This window comes from Pteronotus mesoamericanus, unplaced genomic scaffold, assembly GCF_021234165.1.
Source record: "Pteronotus mesoamericanus isolate MK-2021 breed Mesoamerican mustached bat unplaced genomic scaffold, CSHL_Meso_final contig_69, whole genome shotgun sequence".
NCBI classification, from domain to species: Eukaryota; Metazoa; Chordata; class Mammalia; order Chiroptera; family Mormoopidae; genus Pteronotus; species Pteronotus mesoamericanus.
The window spans coordinates 3196661-3219604 of NW_026555237.1; the positions used below are offsets into that span (position 1 = coordinate 3196661).

The 22944-nt window shown below is 36.1% G+C and overlaps 1 protein-coding gene and 1 pseudogene across 7 annotated transcripts in view; one reads left to right on the forward strand and one right to left on the reverse strand.

The window, feature by feature from the left end:
* Positions 1-22944, reverse strand: part of CUL2 (cullin 2) — a 111560-nt gene that overhangs the window by 69906 nt on the left and 18710 nt on the right. For all 7 annotated transcript variants that reach the window (XM_054582320.1, XM_054582315.1, XM_054582314.1 and 4 more), the window contains 3 exons: positions 20027-20167; positions 9881-9983; positions 6218-6312 (listed from right to left, as the gene is read on the reverse strand). In XM_054582320.1, the coding sequence (XP_054438295.1) occupies positions 6218-6312; positions 9881-9983; positions 20027-20145 (317 nt within the window). In that variant the 5' untranslated portion in view covers positions 20146-20167. The remainder of the gene's footprint in view (positions 1-6217; positions 6313-9880; positions 9984-20026; positions 20168-22944) is intronic.
* On the forward strand, positions 383-1764 carry LOC129077783 (ubiquitin-like protein FUBI; annotated as a pseudogene).

The following is a 22944-nucleotide window of genomic DNA, read 5'->3' on the forward strand; positions in this document are numbered from 1 at the left end:
GTACATACAAGAAGCAACCAATGAATGCATAAATAAGTGGAACAACAAATCGATGATACTCTCTCAAATCAATAAATAGAAATGTTTTAAATACTCCAGGGTTTTGCTCTAAAAATTCCAAGTCTTAGAGCCCAATAGCTCCTATCCAACAGATAAGCTTTCAACAACCTCATTTCTTCTCAGTAAGATTCTTCTCAATAAGTCAAGATAAGTTTGCCTTGGAAAGAATTAAACAGAAAATGGTTAAAAGATCTTAGCCAGGTCTGTTCTCTAATTTACACTTTTCCTCAGGAAAAATTTAACTTTTCAGTTTTAAACAAACAACAAAAATCATAATTAGCTGGTAAGAAAATGGAATTGGTTGTTATAGACAGTAGGAAGTATGAGTAAGACAGATTTAAGGTCACTTCATCTACTTGAGAAAAAGAGCTTCATAAAGAAATTGTTTCAATGTATTCTAAGACTAATAACTGTGATAAATTCTAAGAGTTACTGAGATGAATACAGAGTTCTAAAATTAAATACAATGTATAGAAAGAGCCTATAATATTCAAACAATGTTCTGTCACCCTAGATTTCACTGTACTGTCTTTAATGCTCACAACCAAAAAACAAACAAACAAGCTAGTCACCTGAAAGGTTCTGCCAGTGTACTAAATAGCTATTGACAGTGCAAGTATTTAGGCAACAATCATGAAATCTTATATTAAGACACACACTTTCTAATGTTCACTGCATCAAAATGGAAGGTCCACTTAACATTTACAGACAACTGACACTAAAAGTAAAGATGACAAAATTTCAACTGCCTAACTCCACCAACAACTCTAAAGAGGTGATGAAAAATATAATTCCTGGAATTAACTTCCAAATGGCATAGACACAACCACTTATACAAGTTCAACTCCCACATGCAAAAACTTCAAGTCTCTGTACTCCAAGGCTCATAACCCAGGTGCTCCATTTCACATATTGCCTCCTCTACCTATAGGTTACAAAGTCACATTATTATTTTTCCTGCATTATGTAACCTTCATAATTTCATGATAGGTTTCCAACCATGCCTTCCAACCATGCCTTCCAGGGGAAAGGAGAAGAGAATGAAAAAAAGCAAAAGCCAAAGAGAGTTGTTTTTTCACCTGTAACAGAGGATCTGGGATAAGACCTGAAATGCAGGAAATGCTCTATCCCAGATATTTTCATCTCTGGCCTCTGCCACTTACGTCTCAGTTCAAACACACCTCTCTCAGGCCTGGCTTGACCCCAATCCAAATTAACCCAGAGAGGTGTGGCACACAGCAGGCAGTGAGGACACGTGTGCCCTCACTCCTTTCTCTGTCTTGATTCCGCCTGCGGGTAGCTGCAGGGGCTGCTGACATTCAGCTCTCTGTCCTTGCCCAGGAGCTACATACCCTGGAGGTGACTGGCCAGGAGCTGATCACCCAGATCAAGGCCCCTCCAGCCTCTCTGAAGGGAATGGCTCCAGATCAAGTTGTGCTTCTGGCAGGCAGGACTTCTAGAGGAGGACACTGTCCTGGGCCAGTGTGGGGTGAAGGTTCTGACCACTCTGGAAGCAGCCAGCTGTGTGCTGGGAGGCAAAGTCCATGGTTCCCTGCCCTGTGCTGGCAAAGAGGTCAGACTCCCAAAGTGGCCAAACAAGAGAAGAAGAAGGTTGGTTGGGCCAAGCAGGAGATGGGGTGTAACCAGTGCTTTGTCAATCTTGTGCCCGTATTTGGCAAAAAGGGCCCCAAAGCCAACTCTTAGGTGGTGCTTTGTAATCCTGGCTTTGTCTAATAAAGCCACTTAGCCCAGGCAAACAAACAAACAAAACTCTAACTTCCCACCCACAGTGAAGAACTATCTAACACACAACTGTTCTATTTTTTTTCACAGCACTTGTTTGCTACTATGAGAAATAATCCCATTCTGTTACATGTTTGTTCATTTTGTCCATCCCTCTCCCCTCTAGAATAGAAGGTCTGCAGGCAAGGACCATGTCTTGGACACTGCATCTAGAACACTGGCAGGCAGCTCTGAAGTCCTGAAAACTACTTCTTCAATGAATTACTAAAAAAAATGGGTAACATTCCAGACAGCAGGGAAGGCAAAAACTAATACTAGAACACAAATCTGGAAAGCAGCTTGGAGTCAGATTGTAAGAGCCAGGAATGACAGGAAATAAAAGTAATCACTAACACTTACGGAACTTGTATCAGGTGTCAGACATAGCCCTAAGCATTCTACACAGCTGAATACCATGAGATAGATACATATGCAGTACTATCATAATCCTCATTTCATATATATGAAAATTGCAGCATAGCTTAAAGAACTTGCCAAAGTCAATCTGCTAAGTGGCAGAATTGGCAGAGAAACTCATGCATTCTCCCACTCTCTCTCATTCAACAAGTATTGCCTGAGTGTGTACTTCATGCAAGGCACTGGGGACAGAAAGATGAAAAACAAAAATATGGTTCCCACCCACATGGGAGTCTGCACATCTGGTAGAATATACAAACAAACAAATGTAGTATTTCAGTAATGACATGTGCTCCCTGAGGAGAGGGAACTTAAGTGTCATACCTTTATCATTTTTATGTGTCTTCCTCTATGGATCCTTTGCTCCAATTCAGTTTCTTTTTTGGGCAATGGTATCATGGCCACCCCAATAATCTCACTTATCTCATCCTTTCAGTTTGCCTTTTTTAATCAGTTGGTCTTCATGTCCTACTAAACTATTCATCATCTCCTTCATGACTTTCCTTTTCATTTCCAATGCCATTTGTCTACTCTCCGCTTGGTTCATGTGCAACACACTCACAATTGGTTTCTTCTTCTGTTTTGTGGCATCTCCAATGCATCTAAAAATTCTGCTTTCACAATGTCACTTTCCCATTCAAAATCCAAGAGTACCTCCCTTATACCTACACAGTAAATATAAACTTCTCAGAACAATATTTTGTTAGCTCTGAAGCAGCAGCTGCTAAATCTGCAGACCTGAATTCACTAATCCATTCCAAAGAACTGTGTGTTCATTCCTGACCAGTACACAGTTTCAGTGGAGTTTTATATATTTACATCTGACAGGACAAGTCACTATTCTCTCCACTTCATGGAATAAAATCTAAACTAATGTATATTAAATATATCTTTCTTATTCCAGATTTCTACTCTTGATAAGTTAAGCTTGATAGCCAAACTTTTAAAATAAATAAAATTATTTTTAAATAAATTTTTAAGTAATTTAAAATGTAAATAGTGCAATGCTCATTTTTATGTAGATACCATTCTTAATCCCTAAATCACTGTAGTATTTTACAATATTAACTACATACTTGTTTTTTAAATAAAGACATGTTCTAAAAAATCATAAAAGAAAATTGCATCCAATAATTTCTTAAAATAGTTTATACTCTCCTACACAGATAATACCTTTTTGTTCTTCTTAGGGATAATGCAAAGTACCTATTCTTACAATTTATTCTGTCAACAAAGTGGTTAATAAGTATCCTTGCTTTTCTGAAGTATGAGCAGTAACACAATGGTATTTGGCAAGAATACTGAGAGAGCATATAAGAAATCAGGCTTTTTGACCTATCTTAGAAAATTCCTTTATAATAATGGTACTCAAACTAATACCTACTGGATTTCAAGAATTGTAAGTTCTCAAGCTAATACCTTAAGTACTGCACTTTAAGGGCCAGGAGAGTCTAAATAGATATGTAATACTGGGGGTGGGGGGGCACAAATATCATTATTTCTCTTTAAAATCAGATTCTTTAAGTCATCTATGCTAATACATATCCATCTAATAAATTAAATCTGAGTAAAGAAGAGGTTAGACAGTGATCAAATTTGCACTTTAGATAACAGAAGTTTACGAAAAAGAATAAATTAGAAATAAAAAATGGGAACTGATTACAGGGACTTTATCATTAACATTATCATTCCTGGTGAGGAATGATAAAAAGCTTGAACTATAGCAGTGCAAAGGAAATAATGAATTTCAGAGATATTTGGAGGAGTCAACCAGTAGGGGTCGGGTGGAGAGGATAACCCTAAGTGAAACTTGTGGCATGTATGTCTAGGTCTAGGCATACAGTACTACCGTTCACTAAAATTAGTCATGCTGGGACAGTGTGCACATAAAAGATAATAAGCTCAGTTTTGAAAACCTGCAGTAGTACGGTGTACTCATAGAACATCTAAGCTACGTAAAAACACTCCTCTGCAACTTAAACTGCTTGGGATATACAAATATTTTGGTGGCTATCAATACGTAGGTTGTAGCTAAAACCAAGAGTAACTGAGATCATCCTAGAAAGAACATGTAGTGTGAGAAAAGGGTTGAGAATAGAATCTACGTGAGTCATTGAAAGAGTATCTAGAATGAGACTAAGGTAGAATGAAGCAGTTAAATGGAGTTAGACTGATTTGGGTTTAAATTCTGACCTTGGCCTTTTCTTAGCTGAGCCCCTAAGCAAATTCATTTAACCTTTCTAACCCTGTTTCCTCACCTGTAAAAATGGAGATACTAACTACTTCATATCATTTTATACACATATACACATGCACGTATATTATACATACAGTAACTTGTAATAAAAGCTCATTAATGTACTAAGTTAATAGTTTTAATTTAAATAGTATCAAATTGATTTTGGAAAACAGAAATGCAGGAAAACTGAAAGAACTGTGTCCTAAAAGCTAAGAATAGAAAAACAACTTAAGTCTTTACTAAAATGGCTCAGCTAAAGAGAGATCCCACTCCATGGAACACAGTCGGAATACTCTTTCATCACTTTCATACCAGTGGCCCAGGATTCCCAGCAAAGGCACAGGCACAGGCACACATGCTCTTAATCTAAAAATTCCCCCAACTCTCTCCCACAATTTAGTTGGGGAATTGTTAAAGTTCTACTTATGACTATCACTTTGGTGGATTAGGGGGGGAAAAAAACATCAAATATCGGGATGTTTAATGTATAACAACACTTTATAAAAGCCAAAGCCACCGTAAATGCTATGCTTGTCAGCAATAGCAGGTTTCTAGTTTTACTATATTTTGCTCTTCTAAGAAGAAATAAAAGCTACTGGCCATTAGCAGTAAGCTCCAGTTTCTAATACAGGCAACTAACAGTGAGTAAACTCCCATGTTGTTAAAAAGGTTAAGGGAGCATGAACCAGTGAAGTCAAGAAGGACAGGCACACCAAAAACACCAAACCTCAGCCCCCGTGCGGTATTCCTGCATGGTATGACTCTGCAGATAATGCTCTGAGACCAGCTCTACTCTTCGGCTTCTCCCCAATGAGGAAATGAGGCGAGGGTATGTCTGTGGCATGCATGGGGTGAACAATCATTGCATCCATCACAGTCACGAGCATCTCAAGAGCACATACTCCACGTCCAAATGTGAAAGGCTCAGTTGCTAATGGCACTATTTCTTATTTTTCCACTATTCAATAAATAGTTCTCTGCCTTCCATACCTAAGTAATTCTTTCCATTGTCTACATGAACAGGTTAGAGATTACCAGCAGATACCTTGGTACTTGCAGATGTGGCAGTTAACATAAAAGATCTAAGCAGGAGGCTGGGCAGAGGTAGGGAGAGAAGTCCAGAGAGGAACATATGGAAAAATACATCAGAATTAATCATTCCAAAAAAAAGGAAGATAAGCCACTGAGACAGAGAGGATAGCATGAGGAAAGGCAGGAAGACAGAGACATGGGGCATTTTGACACTGGAGGCAATTCAAAATTCCTAGAGGAGAGGGTCAAACTTCAAAAGGAAAACTGCTAAGTACTCTGACTAATAGTGTTTCCATGAAACATAAAACAGTGGATCCCGGTATCAAATAAGGGCCTATTATAGGGGGACGTGGGCTTAGATTTACTCTGCTAAGTTTCATCCAAACTAAGGTCTCACTCTGGATTTCTGTTGAGATTTAACATGTACTATGTAGTCCCAAATAAGATGAAGAAATAGAACTATACTATCAAATACACTTGTCACAGAATAACTTTCCACACACAGCCTAGCTCCCAAATACCCACATAACCCAGGCTACAAACCCTTTCCACAGCTGAGAAAAGTCTATGGAAATGCTGTAGTTTCTGTGCATTTCAATGGGTAATAGGTAACTTTTTAAAAAAAACCCTTCAATTATGAATGCAAGCAGTACTGTTTAGATTGCCAGAGTTTAAAAGCATACTTACCTATACAAGCAGTCCATATAGTCTGCTCCCTTGCTATATTCCTCCCAATACCTATGATACATAACAAGTACTTGCTCTTCAGACTCCAGAACCCTCTATGTAGGAAGAAAAATATTTTTACTTGTAAGAGACTAATCATTTTCATTTATAAGCTATACATTTATCAAAAATTAATATTTTAAAATAACTAGCATAATTTAAGCATTATAAATTGCATTTATAAATTCCATTCTAATTTAACCACCTTTAATAACAATGAAACAACTAGAAAACAATGTGAGTCTTAGATATAAAAATAAAGTATCCATACTAGAGAGTAAATTGTTTTATTCTCTAAGATAAAAGGACAAAATGTAATGGTTTGATGCTCTCTTTGGGCTAGAATATATTAAGATCAGTTCATCTAGGACGTAATTCTATTGCCATGTCTCTATGTGTTTCCCCAAATCCATCACATCTGATCAATCTGCTAAGCATATTAGTAAATCCACCTGATATAATTATATCATTACTCCAAATTACTATGTAAATAACACTTTATGAAAATTGACACTTTTTCTACATTCCCCAGGTAAGTTTTTTAAATTTACTTAATAGAAGCCTATTATTATTACGTTTTAATTCTCATCTGAGAATATGTTTATTGATTTTTAGAGAGAGGGAGGAGGGAGGGGGAAGACAAGGGGGGAAGGGAGGACGTGAGAAAGAGAGAGAGGGAGAGAGAGAGAAACATCAATGTGAAAGAGAAACATGACTGGTTGCCTACTATACATGCCCTGACTGGGGATCAAACCCACAACCTAGGTATGTGCCCTGACCCGGCAGCAAACCTGCAACCTTTTGGTGTACAGATGATGATTCAACCAACTGAGAGACCTGGCCAGGGCAAAACCTATTATTTTTTTAAATGAAAATCAAACTAAAATTTGAGGTCTAATTTTTAAAACTTTATTTTTTAAAAAAAATCTAGTCTAACAATAAAAATACATTGGACTGATATTCAAGGGATCTTAGGTTCTCCTATCTGTTTTTTCATTAACTGTCCATATAACCTTAAAAAATCTTGACCTTTCAAACATATGAAAATTTTCATCTATTTAATTATCTAATGCAATACTTTAAACTTGGAATTTTAACAATTAAGGCTCAGGACAATAGAAATAACCTATAAAACATGCTCTTCTTGCTAATCATATTGGTAAATAAATTAGAAATAGCAACTATTAATGATTCTGGGGAATAGGATACCCTTACAAAGTGCTGTTGCTGCTTTGAAAGAATATAAATCTAAGAAAAATTTGTTACTATCTGTCAAAAACAGTAAAAAATGTTCATGAATTAGGACTCAGTAAATTCCAGATCCAGGAATTAATCCTACAAAAACTCGGTTATGCAAAAATAATTTAGCCACAACAATGTTCACAAAACTATTATTGATAAAAAATTATATAAATTGGAAATAATCTATAAGTCCAGCAATATAGAAATATTTAAACAAGCCATAGTGTCTTCACACCCTGAAAACTTTTATTGTCACTGCCAGGATTACAAAAGTCTATTTACTGACAAATAAAGAGAGACTTACAATATTATTAAAAATAAAACTCAGATTATAAAATATATAACGACTAAATTTTCTAATAAAAAATGGAAGTCTATACAAAGTAAAAATATGTAATACAGGAATTACCAAATCAAATGACATATGTACCAAAAGAGGTATTTTTAAATATAGACATATCAAAAATATTAACAACGGTTAATTATGAAGGTATGTTATGGGTGATGTTTATTTTATTTTACTTTATTCTTTTTATCTGTATATCCTAAATTAGCTATAATGGTAAGTACCTCATTAATTTAAAAAGTTCCCTCACCCAGTCAAATCAAATTTTCTTCTCAAAGGTGAAACTGATTTTGTTGGCTACATAAACAATTTACTTTGTCATCTACACACTGGCCAACTTTTTTTATCACTGGCTATGAGAACATATAGTGTATAATCATATACCATTTTTAAATCACACAATTATAACAATGTTAATTTCTTAGTTTGAATACCATACCACTATTATGCAAGGCATTAACATTAAGAAGCTGAATAAAAGTATATAAGAACTCTCTGTACTATTTTTGAAACTCTTCTATAAATCTAAGATTACTTCAAAGTTTTTAAAAAGTCACACAACTTATGCTAAAATATAAAATTGCAAAATTTATAAATGTGTCACACAGTTATCAATTATGGTATAACCAAAGCTCATTAGCTCATCACAGAAGAACTTTAACTTTTAAACTAACTTAACATATTAAACATTTTAAGACCAATTTAAAGTACTTGTTACGAACACTGCTTTCATGAACTAGTGTATGTACATACCAGAACACTACCACATACAAAAAGTGTAGCACTTCCTCTGAACGTTTGAAAGAAACTATCACATGATAAGCTCCACTTATGAGTTATTACCACTTTAAAAACTATCTGCTCCAAGCCTTGCAAAGGGTTAGACATTAGATTGTGTTGTTTTATCTCCATTTTATAAAGATACTTAAAACAGATTGTGAGGTCTATTAAAAAAGGTAGAGTCCCAGTTGCTAGCCCAGACAATAAATGATCTTATCCAGCTCCTTAACAAGATCAGTAGGTTAAGTCAGAAATGCTGTCTAGAGTCAAATATTGCAAATTCATTGTTTATGCACAGATCAAGTCTGTGATGTTACCCTCATATATATGGCATCCTGGCCAAAGATACTAGTCAGAAAGTGTTTCTCTCATGCTTTTAAATTTACCATTTCCCTTTTTAATTATCTAATTTTAGGTTTTTATAAGACTTTACATAGGATATGAAGAGGCAGCTAAAAAGTTGAAAGTAATAAAGACAGATTTACCAAGAGGTGGGAAGCAACAGTAAGAGAAAACTTGGTTCTCTATCCAGAGGACATAGGAGCACATTTTAAGGTGAACCAGCCTTGATTCGAAACCCTGCTTTTAGCAGAAAGAAAAAAAGAACTACTAAACTTCGCGACAGCATGGATGGAACTGGAGAGCATTATGCTAAGCGAAATAAGCCAGGGAGCAAAAGACAAATACCATATGATCTCACCTATAAGTGGAACCTAACCAACAATATAAAGATGCAAGGAAAATAAGACCAGCAACACTGAAAGGAAAAGAAACCAACAGAGACAAGAGGGAAGGAAGGAGGGGGGCAGGGAAAAGGAAGGGAAGGGGAAAGTCAAGGAACATATAGCAAGGACTCCTGGACAAAACCAAAGGGGAAGAGCTGAGGGAAGGAGGAAGGGAGTGGGCAAGGGAAAGTGGTGGGGGGTAGGCAGAGACAAATGTATTTGAAAATATAAATTAATTAAAAAAAAAAAAACAAAACCAAAAACCCTGCTTTTTCCCTTACTGATTACATGATCTTGAGCAACTATACTAGTCTCCCTTGTGAGAACCTAACAGCACAGTGCTTGACTCACAGATCTTAAATATATATAATTAGAAAAATGTTATAGGAAATAAATTTTCCTAAAATTTGTTTTAGGAAATAAAACAAATAAACCTTAACTTGATCTAAGTTCTGCAATGAGAAATAGTGAATAGTGAACAGAAATAACTACACAAACGTATTTTTAACATGGATCTCTATCATTCCTTACCTTGTGTAAATGTCGTACATGATTTTCCAAAAAAATCTTAGTTTCTGTATAAAGTCTTTCTCCAAGGGGTTCAGGATAGGCCACACATAAAGCATAGATATCTCTAGTTCAATTGTTAAGGTTTTCACAGTCACTGGAAATATTCTTTAAAACAAATGAGATTTACCTCGTTTCACATAAAAAAATGAAAAATCATTATTTCATTTTGTGCTTTAGGATTATATAGACATAGATATAGAATAAACAGTAAAATATATTACCACTTTTACTTTAAAAAGCACTAGAGACATATTCATGTACTCATTCAACAAATATTTATTGAGATTTGACAGCATTTTAAGGAAAACTGTTACTCTTAGATTAAAATTCAGAAAGGGATTCTGGAAAGTCATTACCTAGGCACCTACAAAACAAGGTTTATTTAAAAAAGGACATAAGCATAATATCAACAAAAGGCCATGGAGTATCACAAGGGGCAGATATGTCTAGGCAATTCTGAAAAACAAGTTACAAAAATCACTATTTTACACATTTTCCCATATCCATAGTACTCATCAGAATCTTCTACAACCTATTCACTGCCCTTTACAATTTATTCTATCAGAAGAATTATTGTATGAATAGTAGTCATCAAGTTTTTGACCACTCACTATGTACCTTGCTAGGTATCACAGGTAGTATGCTGTACAGAGAGTTCTTAATCAGGAGTCAGAGGAAATGGGATCTGCTTTAGGCATTTACTAGCCAGTGATCTTAATGAAATCTCTTAACCTCTCTGTGACTGTCATTTCCTTTATCTCTATGTTAAGGATAATAAACCCTCTCAACATTTTTATAGGATCCTTATAAGACCCAAATAAATTCATATATGTTAAAGTACTTTATAATTTACGCATCACTCACCAAATGTGGAAAATAAAACACACATGAAGCAACCTGAGACCAGTTTAATTAGACTGCAGATGCAGATAAAAACTGAAAATAAGATTGACTATATGGGATGGAGTCATAAGAATCAGGAAATATTATAAAATAAAAATTTGTGCCTAAAAACGTATCAGAGGTAGGATGTAGGTTCTTCCCCCTCTACAGTCACCACATTTCATACTGGGTTGGTCAAAAAGCCATCAAGTTTTTTCCATAAAATAAAAGACACATTTTTCATTTTCACCAATAACTTTACTGATTTGGATATTGCATGTTGGCTACCTCCCACATGGTATAATGTTGACTGTTCTCAATTAATGTCTCAATTTGGTCCCTGTCAACTTCAACTGGTCTACCCATATGAGAGCATCGTCTAGTGAGAAATCTCAGTCCAGCAGGAAACCTCACAAACCACTTTTGACACATTGGATCAGTCACAGCACTTGGATCCATACACTGCACAAATCTTTTTTTGTGTTTCAGTTGTGTTTTCACCTTTCTTGAAATAATAAAGCATAATATGCTGAAAATGTTGCTTATTTTCTCCCATCTTCAATATTAAAATGGCTACATAATAATTCACCAATTTTGATTTCTTTAAATGCATGCTGATATGACAGTTGTCACAATACAATCTAACAAAATTGTTTCAAATGAACTTAAAGACAACTAAGCCCTACAAAAACCATCTTACAGAAAAAAACAACTTTCTGGCCAACCCAATACATTTTTCTTCTGTAGAACCTGTTTTATACAATAGAAATTATTTACACCTTTGTCATCCATACTAGCTTGTTCTTAATCATCTCTACATTTCCAGCCACCAGGCACAGTTCCTGGCACATAACAGGCACTTATTAGAACTCTTGGTAATGCACGGGAAATAGGGGTCAAATCTCACAAGCTCTGCCTGTTAACTTAGTATCATTACTCTGGAAAGAGCAAGCTTGCCTCCTTACATAAGCCCTCTTCACATGGAAGTCTGGTAGATAGGTCAGCTTTTCCCGTGTTTCTTCTAAATCCTTTTATTTATTTTTAATAAATATTAGCAACTAATAAAATATCTTCTTGTGTATATGTATATATATTTCTTAAATATATTAGTCTATTAAATATAAATAATAATTTTGTTTCTTTAAAAAACACAGTGAAGCAAAAATATCATCCATATAATGTAATATCACTGTGCCGGGTTTTTGTAAAACAATATATACATACACACAAATATATACACACACATATTTATATAAACAATAAGAAACTTACAATTGTTTGAAATCAACTTATAGATACAATAACTAGATTATCCAAGTAAAATACTACGTAAGAACAATCAGCAATAACATATCAAAATATTAACGTTTATTATGAAGAAAGTACAGATTTGAATATACACCACCTAAGAAAGAAGAATTTATCTGAACACAAATTCTGTAGAGAATTTATAATGGTTTGGTGGATGGGAAACGAAACAAAGCATCAACAGAAAAGAAAGGAGCTTCAAAATAATGTATTACATGACCTTCTGGATCCTACTTGGAACCCCTGTAGGTTTCTACTATAAACTCCTCAATGAAAAAAAAGTCTTAATTCACTACATAATTTAAATCTCTAAATGTTTTGCCCTGTTTTGTTTTATCATAAAGGGTTCAATCTCAGTTATTCATCACAAACTACCCTGGTAAAGTCAGATACAAAACAGTTGTCTGAATTAAGTGTATTGGAATCAGAGTGTCCAAACTTTTGGCATTTCTGGACCACACTAGAAGAAGAGTTGTCGTGGGCCACATATTAAATACACAAACCCTACCGAAAACTAATGAGCAAAAGAAAAAAAGTTTTAAGTTAATTTACAATTTTGTGTTGGTCCGCATTCATAGCCATCCTGGCGGCCCGCGGGTTGGACACCCCAACTGATGTTAGGATAGTGGTTAACAGAACTGAGAGAGAACAAGAGATTTTCTCAGATGCTAAGAGTGTTCTATTTACTGAATATGTGGGTATATTCACTTTGTGAAATTTTTTGTTTTTTTCATGCGTACGTATTTAGGTTTCTTAAAAAACTAAATTTAGCCATAATTTAGATCAACAATCCTTTCAGCAAAGGTGTGATGTATTTAATATCATTAAGTTCTAAATACCTACTTCCAGAATTATCATCCAATGTGATATGTGCTCCACCTATTTTTTCCTTAAGCTATACAATTTCTAGAATATACAACTTATTCGATACTGGAAAATTTAAATGATTCAATATCATAAATTCAGCATAATATGTTAATTATATGTCTAAATGTTTTCTCAATATAGCTACTACATGTACACATACACGAAATTTACTACTACACCTCAGGGCTTACTTCTTTTCTGCTTAGGGAAAAAGAATCTGTGCAGGGGGGCAATGCTGACTTTCCCATTTCTTTCCATATATAAGGCATATGTTATCTTCCTCAGTGAGAATGTATTCATTTTTTTAAATGGATGTATCTTAATGAATTTTTTTAAATCCTCACCGGGGCACATGCTCATTGATCTTAGAGAGAGGGGTTAGAGAGGGAGAGAAACATCATGTGAGATAGAAACATGAATGAGGTGCCTCTCCTATGCGTCCCTAACAGGAACCATACCTGTAACCCAGGCATGTACCCTGAGAGGGAATAGAACCCATGACCCTTTGGTCTATGGGACGATGCTCCAGCCAAGTGAGCCACCCTATCAAGGGCAATAAATTTTTCTAAATGAACATTTTAACTCACTATATAGTTTGGGGTCTCAGTTAACCACCATATAACTTCATTCAATTGCGTAAAATATATTCCTAAATATGTTCTTTTTCTTTAATTTATTCAAATATCCAACAACCCTGGAAGTATTCAGGTTTTAGGGAGAACACCCAAGAGTATTTTTCAAGACACTTTAAAAGGCAAAAAATGGGAAATAGCTAGAGGTGAGATTTAGATTTAAATACTCTCTTCCCCAAAGTCATCTTTTCTTTATATCACTGTTTATGAAACCAGAATGTAAATATTCCTCTACTTATGAACTTTCCACTTAAAATTCTGTCAGAAACTTCCAGAGCAAGAGCTCTGAACTGTTACAACCAAGACTGAGCACTGGCCAACGGCAAAACTATTCTAGTTCATTTTCTCCATTAAAAAGTGCTTCCTATACTTTGATTTAATTTTGAGTTTTAACACTATTAATTCTATTGTGTAGTGGGTCACAAACAATGAGTTTTGAAAGGGCAATGAAAGCCCTGACTGGTGTGACTTGGTTGGGCATCCTTCCACAAAACAAAAGGTCAACGGTCTGATTTTGGTCAGGGCACATGCCTGGGCTGTGGGTTAGCTCCCTGGTTGGGGCACATGCGAAGGGGACTGATTGATGTTTCTCTCTCACATCAATGTTTCTCTCCCTCTCTTTCTCCCTCGCCTTTCTCTGAAAATAAATAAAAAAATCATTTTAAAAGAGGCAATGAAAGTCAAAATTACCTTAAAATTGAAAACAGTAAGACAATGACCAAAACGAATTCACTGACAATAAAAAATGAAGATGTTTACTGACACTTCTGAAGAGGCACAATGAAAATGCCATGTGTAAAAAAAAAAAAAAAAAACCCCGAATCTATAAAACCATCCATTAGAATCAGCATGAACATTAAATACTGGTCTGATTTAATTTAGAAGCAAAGAGTGAAACTGCTGCTGATGCACCAACCAGAGATGCCTATAAAGAAAACCTTTACCCAGCTACACAATCTGAGTGATGGGTGTTAAGTGTAGGTGCCAAGGTTACTAAATCCTCCTTTTAACACTTGTGAAGATCATGACAACATTCTTCAATGTGCTCAAAACTGGACTATGTTTGAAAAAGGGCCTAACAGAATATAAATTAGAAATGAAGACAATAGTATACCTGGTTGTGAAAAGCCCAGTTTTCCTAGGCTGGGAAGAAATACATTCAGAGGAAGCAATCTTGTATCTCCTCCTGCTTAATCACCCTGCATTACATAAAACCACTTACAAGCTGAATTGTCCTTAAGTAGAACTTCTGTATTACACCGCTGGGGTTTGGGAATTGTTTTAACAGCTACCAAAAGGCCAAAACAAACAAAAAAGAAAACCACACAAATACAAGTAAATGAAAACAACCAAAGAACTCCAACTCAGAGAAACAAATAAATGCAGATCTATACTTAGTCTCTATCTTACCATAGGAAAGCACTTGATGAAGGGTAAGTACCAAACTACCCTAGAGATTATTTGAAAGCTGTCATACAGCTTTTGTTATGCAGCATCATTATTGCTTTTGTTATGCAGCATCATTATTACTTGTGTGAGACACAATTCTTAAAATGGACTCCCAGGTTTGCTATCCTAATATCTGAGATTATGAATGTAAGATACCACGCCAAAGACACTTTACATGGCAAAAGGACTTTGCAAATGCAATTACAATTACTAATCAGTTGACCCCAAAATAGGGACATTACCCTGGACTTTCCTAGTGGGCCTAATCTAATAGTAAGAGAACTTTAAAAGCAGATCCCTCCACCTCCCATCTCCCACACCCTGTTGCTGGCTGCAGAAAGGAGTTACACACATAGAGATTTCTGTCAAAACTTGGAAAGATTAGTCACGCCACGCCTGACTCTGAAGATGGAGGGGAATTACCTGCAAAAACTGGAGAGTGACCACAAGTCATTGAGAGCAATTTCAGGCCAACACTCAAGCAGGAAACAAGAATTTCAGTCCCATAACTGCAAAAAATTGAATTCTGCCAACCAACAGCAACAAACTCAGAAGAGAACCCTGAGTTCTAGAAGAAAACATTTTAGCCTTGTGAGATCCCAAGCAAAGAACTCAGTCACACCAGACTTGTGACCAACAGAATTTTGAGATGAATGTTTCTATACACTGGCAAATTTGTGGTAATTTGTTATGCATCCAAAAAAAAAAAAAAAAAACCACTTATGCTTTCTATTTACAATGATTATCAAACAGAATGCCCTACATATATACCTGGACCCAGTATATTTATGAGGGATGAGTGTTAATAGCCCCACTTATCAATACAGTAAGAGAACTAGCCAAATTTTAATGTTGTTTCATCTATATACTTTACTGACATTTAGTTGACAGTAGCTATTCAATCACCAAATATTTGCTAGGTGTCTGTATGTACCAGGTGCTGGGAATATAGCAGTGAACAAAACAGACAAGAATCCCTGCCCTTATGGAGCTTATATTTAGTAAAAATGTTTGTGGACAAGGGTTCAATAAGTGCCATACTTTAATACATGTTGAACACTTCTATTGGTAGCCAAGCTTCCTTAATGCTAACTGCAAAAGTATAGAAAACTTTGGCATTTTTACCCCAGCATCCTATACTACAATATCAGTAAGCCATCTTAACCCTTTTGGGCCACAAATTCTCAACTGTAAAATTGAACTAATAATATATTACTTTTACTTTAAAAAAAGGTCATTTGTAAAAAATTAATTATACACATAGGTTGAAAGAAAATGACAGATGTACACAGTATGATCCCATTTATATAAGGTTTAAAACACAGAAAAAATTAACCAATACTGTTTAGCATTGTATACATAAGAAGTTATACTGTTTTTAGGAAAACAGGAAATAGATGCAAAAGTCAGGACAGTGGTACCTCAGAGGGAAAGAAGTGCGTTTGTGAGCTGAGGGGGACATGTGGTCGTACTAGGTTGGAGGATGCTAGCAGTGTTCTAGTTCTTAACCAACCTGTGTGATGATTATATAGGTGTTTCTTTATAATTAGTTGTTCAACTCTACATGTTCCAACTTTTCCAAGCATGAATTATGTTTCATTCACATCCCAAAAAATGCTTTATAAAAATCAATGACTAACACAATCTGGGGGGGTGGTATTTTTCATTTTCAAAATATAAAAGTTCGATGGCTCCTAAAATTCCACCTATCTAAATTAGGTCAGAAGTCTAAATTGTTGGACAAAATAACAGGAAAATGGAGGGAATTCTACTTTGGAACAATCAGTAACACAGTCCTTTACTTTCCAAATTAAAATTTAAGGTAATGCCCTGGCCACGGTAACTCAGTTAGTTGGAGCATCGTCCTGTACACCAAAAGGTTGTGGGTTCGATCCCTGCTCAGGGCACATGCCTGGGTTGCAGGTTCAATCCCTGGTCGCAGGGTGCATATGGGAGGTGGCCAATCAATGTTTCTCTCTCACATCAGTGTTTTTCTCTTCCTTCCTCTCTCCCTAAAGTCAATGAGCATGTCAACTGGTGTGGCTGGGCATCATCGCACAAAGCACAAAGTCACCAGCTCAACTCCTGGTCAGGGCACATGCCTGGGTTGCAGGTTCTGTCTCCATTTGGGGCACATACAAGAAGGCAACCGATGACGTTTCTCTCTCACATCGATGTTTCTCTCCCTCTTTTTCTCCCTCCCTCTCCCTCTCTCTAAAAATAAAAATACAATCTTAAAATAAAAATAAAGTCAATGAATATATTCTTGGGTGAGGATTTAAAAAAAATTTTAAGATGCGAGATTATACTTTAAAATTTGCTGTTTTTGCAGGTATTTTTTTTTTATTTTATGAGGAGAAAAGCCATGACCAGGCCAAGAATAACTGGGCCATCTTAGATGGATCAAGCAATGCATATCTTAGAAATAGTGACTGAAAGAGGCCTTTCCAGGTAAGTCAGCTATTTCAAAACCATTTACAAACCAACCAATTAAGTGTATATTCTGTACAATAATAAAAAACATATTTACCCTTTCCTTTTTCTTTACCTTATTTTCCCTTTTCTTATAATCTATCACCAATTCCTTCTCTCCTCTGCTCATTTTAGTTAATGAGCACCTTAGCACTGGCCTAGCCATTCTCATTAACATTTTTTCAATTTTTATTAAGATACCTATCCAAAAACAATCCACAAAGATCCATATAAAGAGTTACGAGGCTAATTCAATAATAAGCTCTTCAATGGCAGAAATCCCTATCAAATTATCCTAAGATATACTGGAAAGTATAGGGAATTAGATGTTATAAATCTTTTATTCAAGTCTGTGCTCCATCAGGTACTACCTGCATGACCCTGGGCAAGTTCCTTCATCCCTGAATATCACTTTCCTTATCTGTTACATAAAGACAATCTAATGGGTTTGTTTGAGGTAGCAAATAACATTTAAAAATGTAAAAGATCTTTGCAAAGTATGAGGCCTTCCAGAAACATTACCATCATTTTATGTATCATTAGTGCCTAGAACACAGGTAGCCTAACAAAGGTTTCTTACTAACAATTACAATTGTAAAGGCAATGAATTAAATGTCTTCCTGTTGGTCTAAAAGAACTCCATTGTTCTTAAATCAACATTCAGCTTAATATTAATTGAGTAAGACATTGAGAACAAGTTGAATCATACTATCTTCTGGAATTCAAGTGTTTCTAAAGAACGTAAGTCCCATATAATGAGGGCAGCCATCCTTTAGCCCTGGAAGGTTGCTGGATAGGGCAGCAGACTTTGAAAGAACTTTGAACCTCCATACACATTCTGGATCACACCACATCTCACCTCACTTTTTTGGGAAAGGATTTCTAGTTCCTCCAGTGTCTATCCAGTCCTCAAAGCCTCCTTTGGGTTTCTCTCAGTGCCAGAGTTTATAAACCCTAGGTGCTAGGTTAGCATGTGGTTTATACATACATATAATATTATTATACAAATGACATTTTATTATATAACAATATTATATAAGTAATCTTATGCAATAATACATATTTATTTTTTAAAAGACTGCTGTCATGTAGAAAGGTAGGACACACCAGGTTTCAGATAGTCCTAGAGAAACCACATTATTTGCTTTTTTTTCATATGGAACTGCTAATTCACAAATATAAAGAATCCAATCAAAAAACATGTTCCTGTCTCAAGTTATTGAACTTGCCCTTGACTCCCTCCCCCCAGATATCTATAGAACTTGTTCCCTTACTTTGTTCCATCTCTGCTCAAATCTCATCCTCCTCAGAGACGCCTTCCTTGACATTCCTTGCTGAAAGAGCCACTCACATAGGTACTTCAACCATTCCTTCTACTCCCTTGTGGGTTACATGTTGTTCAGCTGACTCTGATTCCAGACTACCCTAAGAATGAGTGGTATTTTCCATGTCAGTCCTCAGAAGCCCTGCTCAGTTGCTGTAGACTCAGCCTATGGTTTCTTTTGTGCAGTCAACCCATCTCGTATTTGGTCTTCCACCTTTCCTGCTGCCTTCTATTTCTCCCAGCATTATTAGCTTTTCCAAAGAACCCTCCCTTTTCATGATATGCCTGAAGTAGTATAGCTTCACTTTTGTCACTTTTACCTCTGGTGACATTTCAGGCTTAATTTGCTTGAAGACCCACTTGTTTGTTTTTCTGGCAATTCAGGGCACCCATAGAGCTATCTTCTAACAGCGTATTTTAAGTAAATCCGTATTTTTCCTATCAGCCTTCTTCACTGTCCAGCTTTTGCATCTGTATATAGCAATTGGGAATATGAGGGTGTAGATGATCTCAACTTGGTCTCTAATGACACATCCTTGCTCTCAGTGGTCTTTTCTAATTTTTCCTTCCGAATCTCAGCATTCTCTTCATTTCTTGGCTGCAGTCTCTATTGGAATTGACCCTTGACCTGCCTAACTTTCCCTACAGTATTTACCACTACCTGTTATTAGAAGCACTGGCTTTAGATTTTTTAAAAAATGTTTATTGTCTGTTTCCCATAGTAGAGTGAAGGAGAAAGTACTGTATTTTATTCAGAAATGGAGTCCCAAAGCCTAAAGTAGCACCTGACATGTAAGTGTGAAACCAAATCCAGGTTCAGCTGCCTGCCCCAACAAAAGCCAAACTGTGGGTGCTGGTGAGAAAGAAAGTGTTTATTTGAGGGCCAGCACTGCAAGAAGAATGGGGAACCTGTGCTTACTAAATATTTGTTGAGTGAAAGGTTATCAAACATTAATGACTGTCACATATAACTGATGAACTTAGAAATGTAAGCAATAATATATTTGAAAACAGCCATACTGGAATGTTCTTCCCTTTATATAAGCTTAAACATGTTCTCACTTTTTAACAAGTTTACCAATTTTAGAACATTTATCAATGTTCATTGATGCACTTATCAATACAATATCACTATCAATACAAGAACATTAATCAATGTCACTAAAAGGATACGAGAAGCGATCATTCCATGTTGCTCTTTCGACGTATTCCAACATGACAACAGCTTTGATTGTCGTTAAAAGTTTGTTCCATGTTTCATCAAAATCTACTACTCTTGGTTTCAAAGACATTGTGCAAGTTTAGTGTTGAAATCTGTTAATTATAAACAATAGCAATGTTAGCATGAGTTCTATAAAATCAGATATTTGATTTTAAAATACTGTGTAATTAAATAGCATAGAGATGAAAGGGGTGAGAGCAGAACCTGGCACATAATAAGAACATACATAATAAACGCTGGCTATTATCTTTTTATGACTATCCATACAAGGAATTCCAAAGAATATTTGCATTCTTTACAAACTCTGGGAAATGGATAGCTTTTACTACAAATTATTCATAATCAGGAGCGTATTCCAAAGAACTAGCAGTCTCATTTAAAACATTAAGGGAAAGAAGCTGTGACCCAATTAGGCAAAAGTTATCTCCCATCATGAGAAATATGCAAGAGACACTCACTAAAATGGTTTTGGCCCCAAAACCTTAACCTGAGGAATGAGGTAGTAAATAAGGGAACACATAAGAAAATGGAAGGATTTATCTTCCTGGTGCATTAGTTTAGGTTAAAAAAAAATTAGGAAGGAAATGTATGTTAAGACAAAGATGAATTGTACGGTAAAATGCAAAATTCACATGAACCAGTAAGTTAAAAATTTCCAAGAAATATCAGGGTTGCTCTTTCTCACATTCTCAGGGTATCCAGCCCTACTACTCTAATGAAAAGTACAACTAGCAGGGAACGCTTGGCTCAGAACTTGACCAGCATGGTAGTGAGCAAAAAGACTTTAGTCCAGCAGACAAGCTGTACTCTAGGAGTTAGCTGATTTCTGGAACAAAAAGATCCCAAGGCTACCAAAACTTGCTTCAAAAGCTAGATTCAAATCCTTCTCAATATCCAACAAGAAGAACAGAATTAAAAGTAAAAATTGAATTTACAGTTAAACTTTAAAGTTATCTTTTAGTTAAATTTAAGTGCACATGGGAATACTTCTCTGGCAAGTGTTTAACATTCTTCCTAGTTTTCCCATATTACTGGGAGTGAGAAACACTAAGCCAGGCCAAAAATGGAGGGCAAATGTGTTCTCTGGTCTCTCACTGTGGGGAAGAAGGGTAAGAAAAAAATGGGGTGGGGAAGTAAGCATAAAGAGAGAAATGAAAACAAGGCAAAGAAAACCAGTTGAACACCCTAACGCACAACGTGAGGTGGCCGTTGACATTCTTATGTTTCTGGCCCATAAAGAAAAGAACTCAAGAGGAGTCCAAGGAATAGATGTAAAGGAAGAGGAAAAAAAGGAATCAAAGAGAAGCCAAGAAAAAATCCAGAAGAGGGAGTGTTAATTCATCAGTGCTTTCCTCAACATACCAGAGACTCTACCTCCAAATTTATTGTACTAACTAGAATGCATCGGTCATAATTTAACCGTGTGTGTACGAGTGCACTAGGGATTGGTGGGGGGTGGGGACAGGAATACTGGAGAGAGAGAGCACAAAGCTCTAGCTTTACAGCAGGGAATTAACCTTAAGTCCTTCTCATCCTTATCTACCACATCCTATCCAACTGTGTTTCTTGAGTATTTCTTAAATCTATCCCTTCCTCTGTAACCCTAAATGTGCTCTAGGATCAGGCCCTTGGCAGCACTAGTTTGTGTTAATCTTTCACTCATAAAAGAAATGATAACTGTTAATATTTATATAGTGCTTACTATGAGCCAAGCAATATAAACTCACTTAATCTGATTAGGTAGATCCTACCATCTCTACATTTTCTAGATAAGAAAGCTAAATCAAAGGGTGATTAAGAAACTTAAGGTCACAGAGCTATTTAATGGTGGCATCAGGATTCAGACCTGTTTTTGAGCCCAAGTTCTCAATTCTTATATGCAACTATACTGCCTTACTAACATTTTTATTAAATACTTAACTATTTTCCAGGCATCATTCTAGGCTCTGAGGATACAGCAGGCAATAAAGAAAATTACTGACCTTCAAAAAAACTAGAATAACAGATCAGGCACCCAAAGACAAAAATAACCTGCCTATACCAAAAAAGTTGAACATGTCACTCTTTTGTTTTGATGCTTTGCACTATGCACACCATTTAGTTTAATAGCTACATGGTACACCAAGTTTCCATGATTTAACCTTAGACTAGACCACCTCTCCAGCCTATTCTTATGGAACTCTTTGACATCATAATCCAGTAACTTCTCTGCTCAGAGGTCAATGAACTGATTCATACACCCTGCCTTTACTCTTCTTTTCTATATCTAAAATTTTTTTATTTCCTTACCTTCACCTTCCACCCATTCAACTAGCACTTACTGATATTAAAGTTTTGGTCCAGTACATCTTCTTTTAAGAAACTTTCCCAAGGAAGATACTTCAAGGCTTCCAGGCAAGATGGAGGTGTAGGTAAACATGCTTTGCCTCCTCACACAATTACAGTAAAAATTACAACTAGGCTACAAAACAGACATTATCCAGATTCGCCAGAAAACTGAATGTATGGAAGTCCGACAACCAAGGATTTAAAGAAGCCACATTCATCCAGACAGGAAGGGCAGAGACATACAGTATCACAGAGAGGGGGCCCAACAGGCTGCCCCATATTCACATGTGGTGGAAAAAAACTGGGAGGGTACCTTGGGAGCAAGCAACGTAAGCCCCAGACCAGGCCACCCCACCCAGGGTTCCAGCTCCAGGAATATAAGTCCCATAACTTCTGGCTATAAAAACCAGTGGGGATTGGGGCAGCAGAAGAAACTGCAGGATTCTCAGGAGACTCCTCTTAAAGGGCCCGCAAATATCTTGGACTTGCACAGACCCACCCCCTCTGGGATTCAGCACCAAGGCAAGAGCTGGAAGGCCAC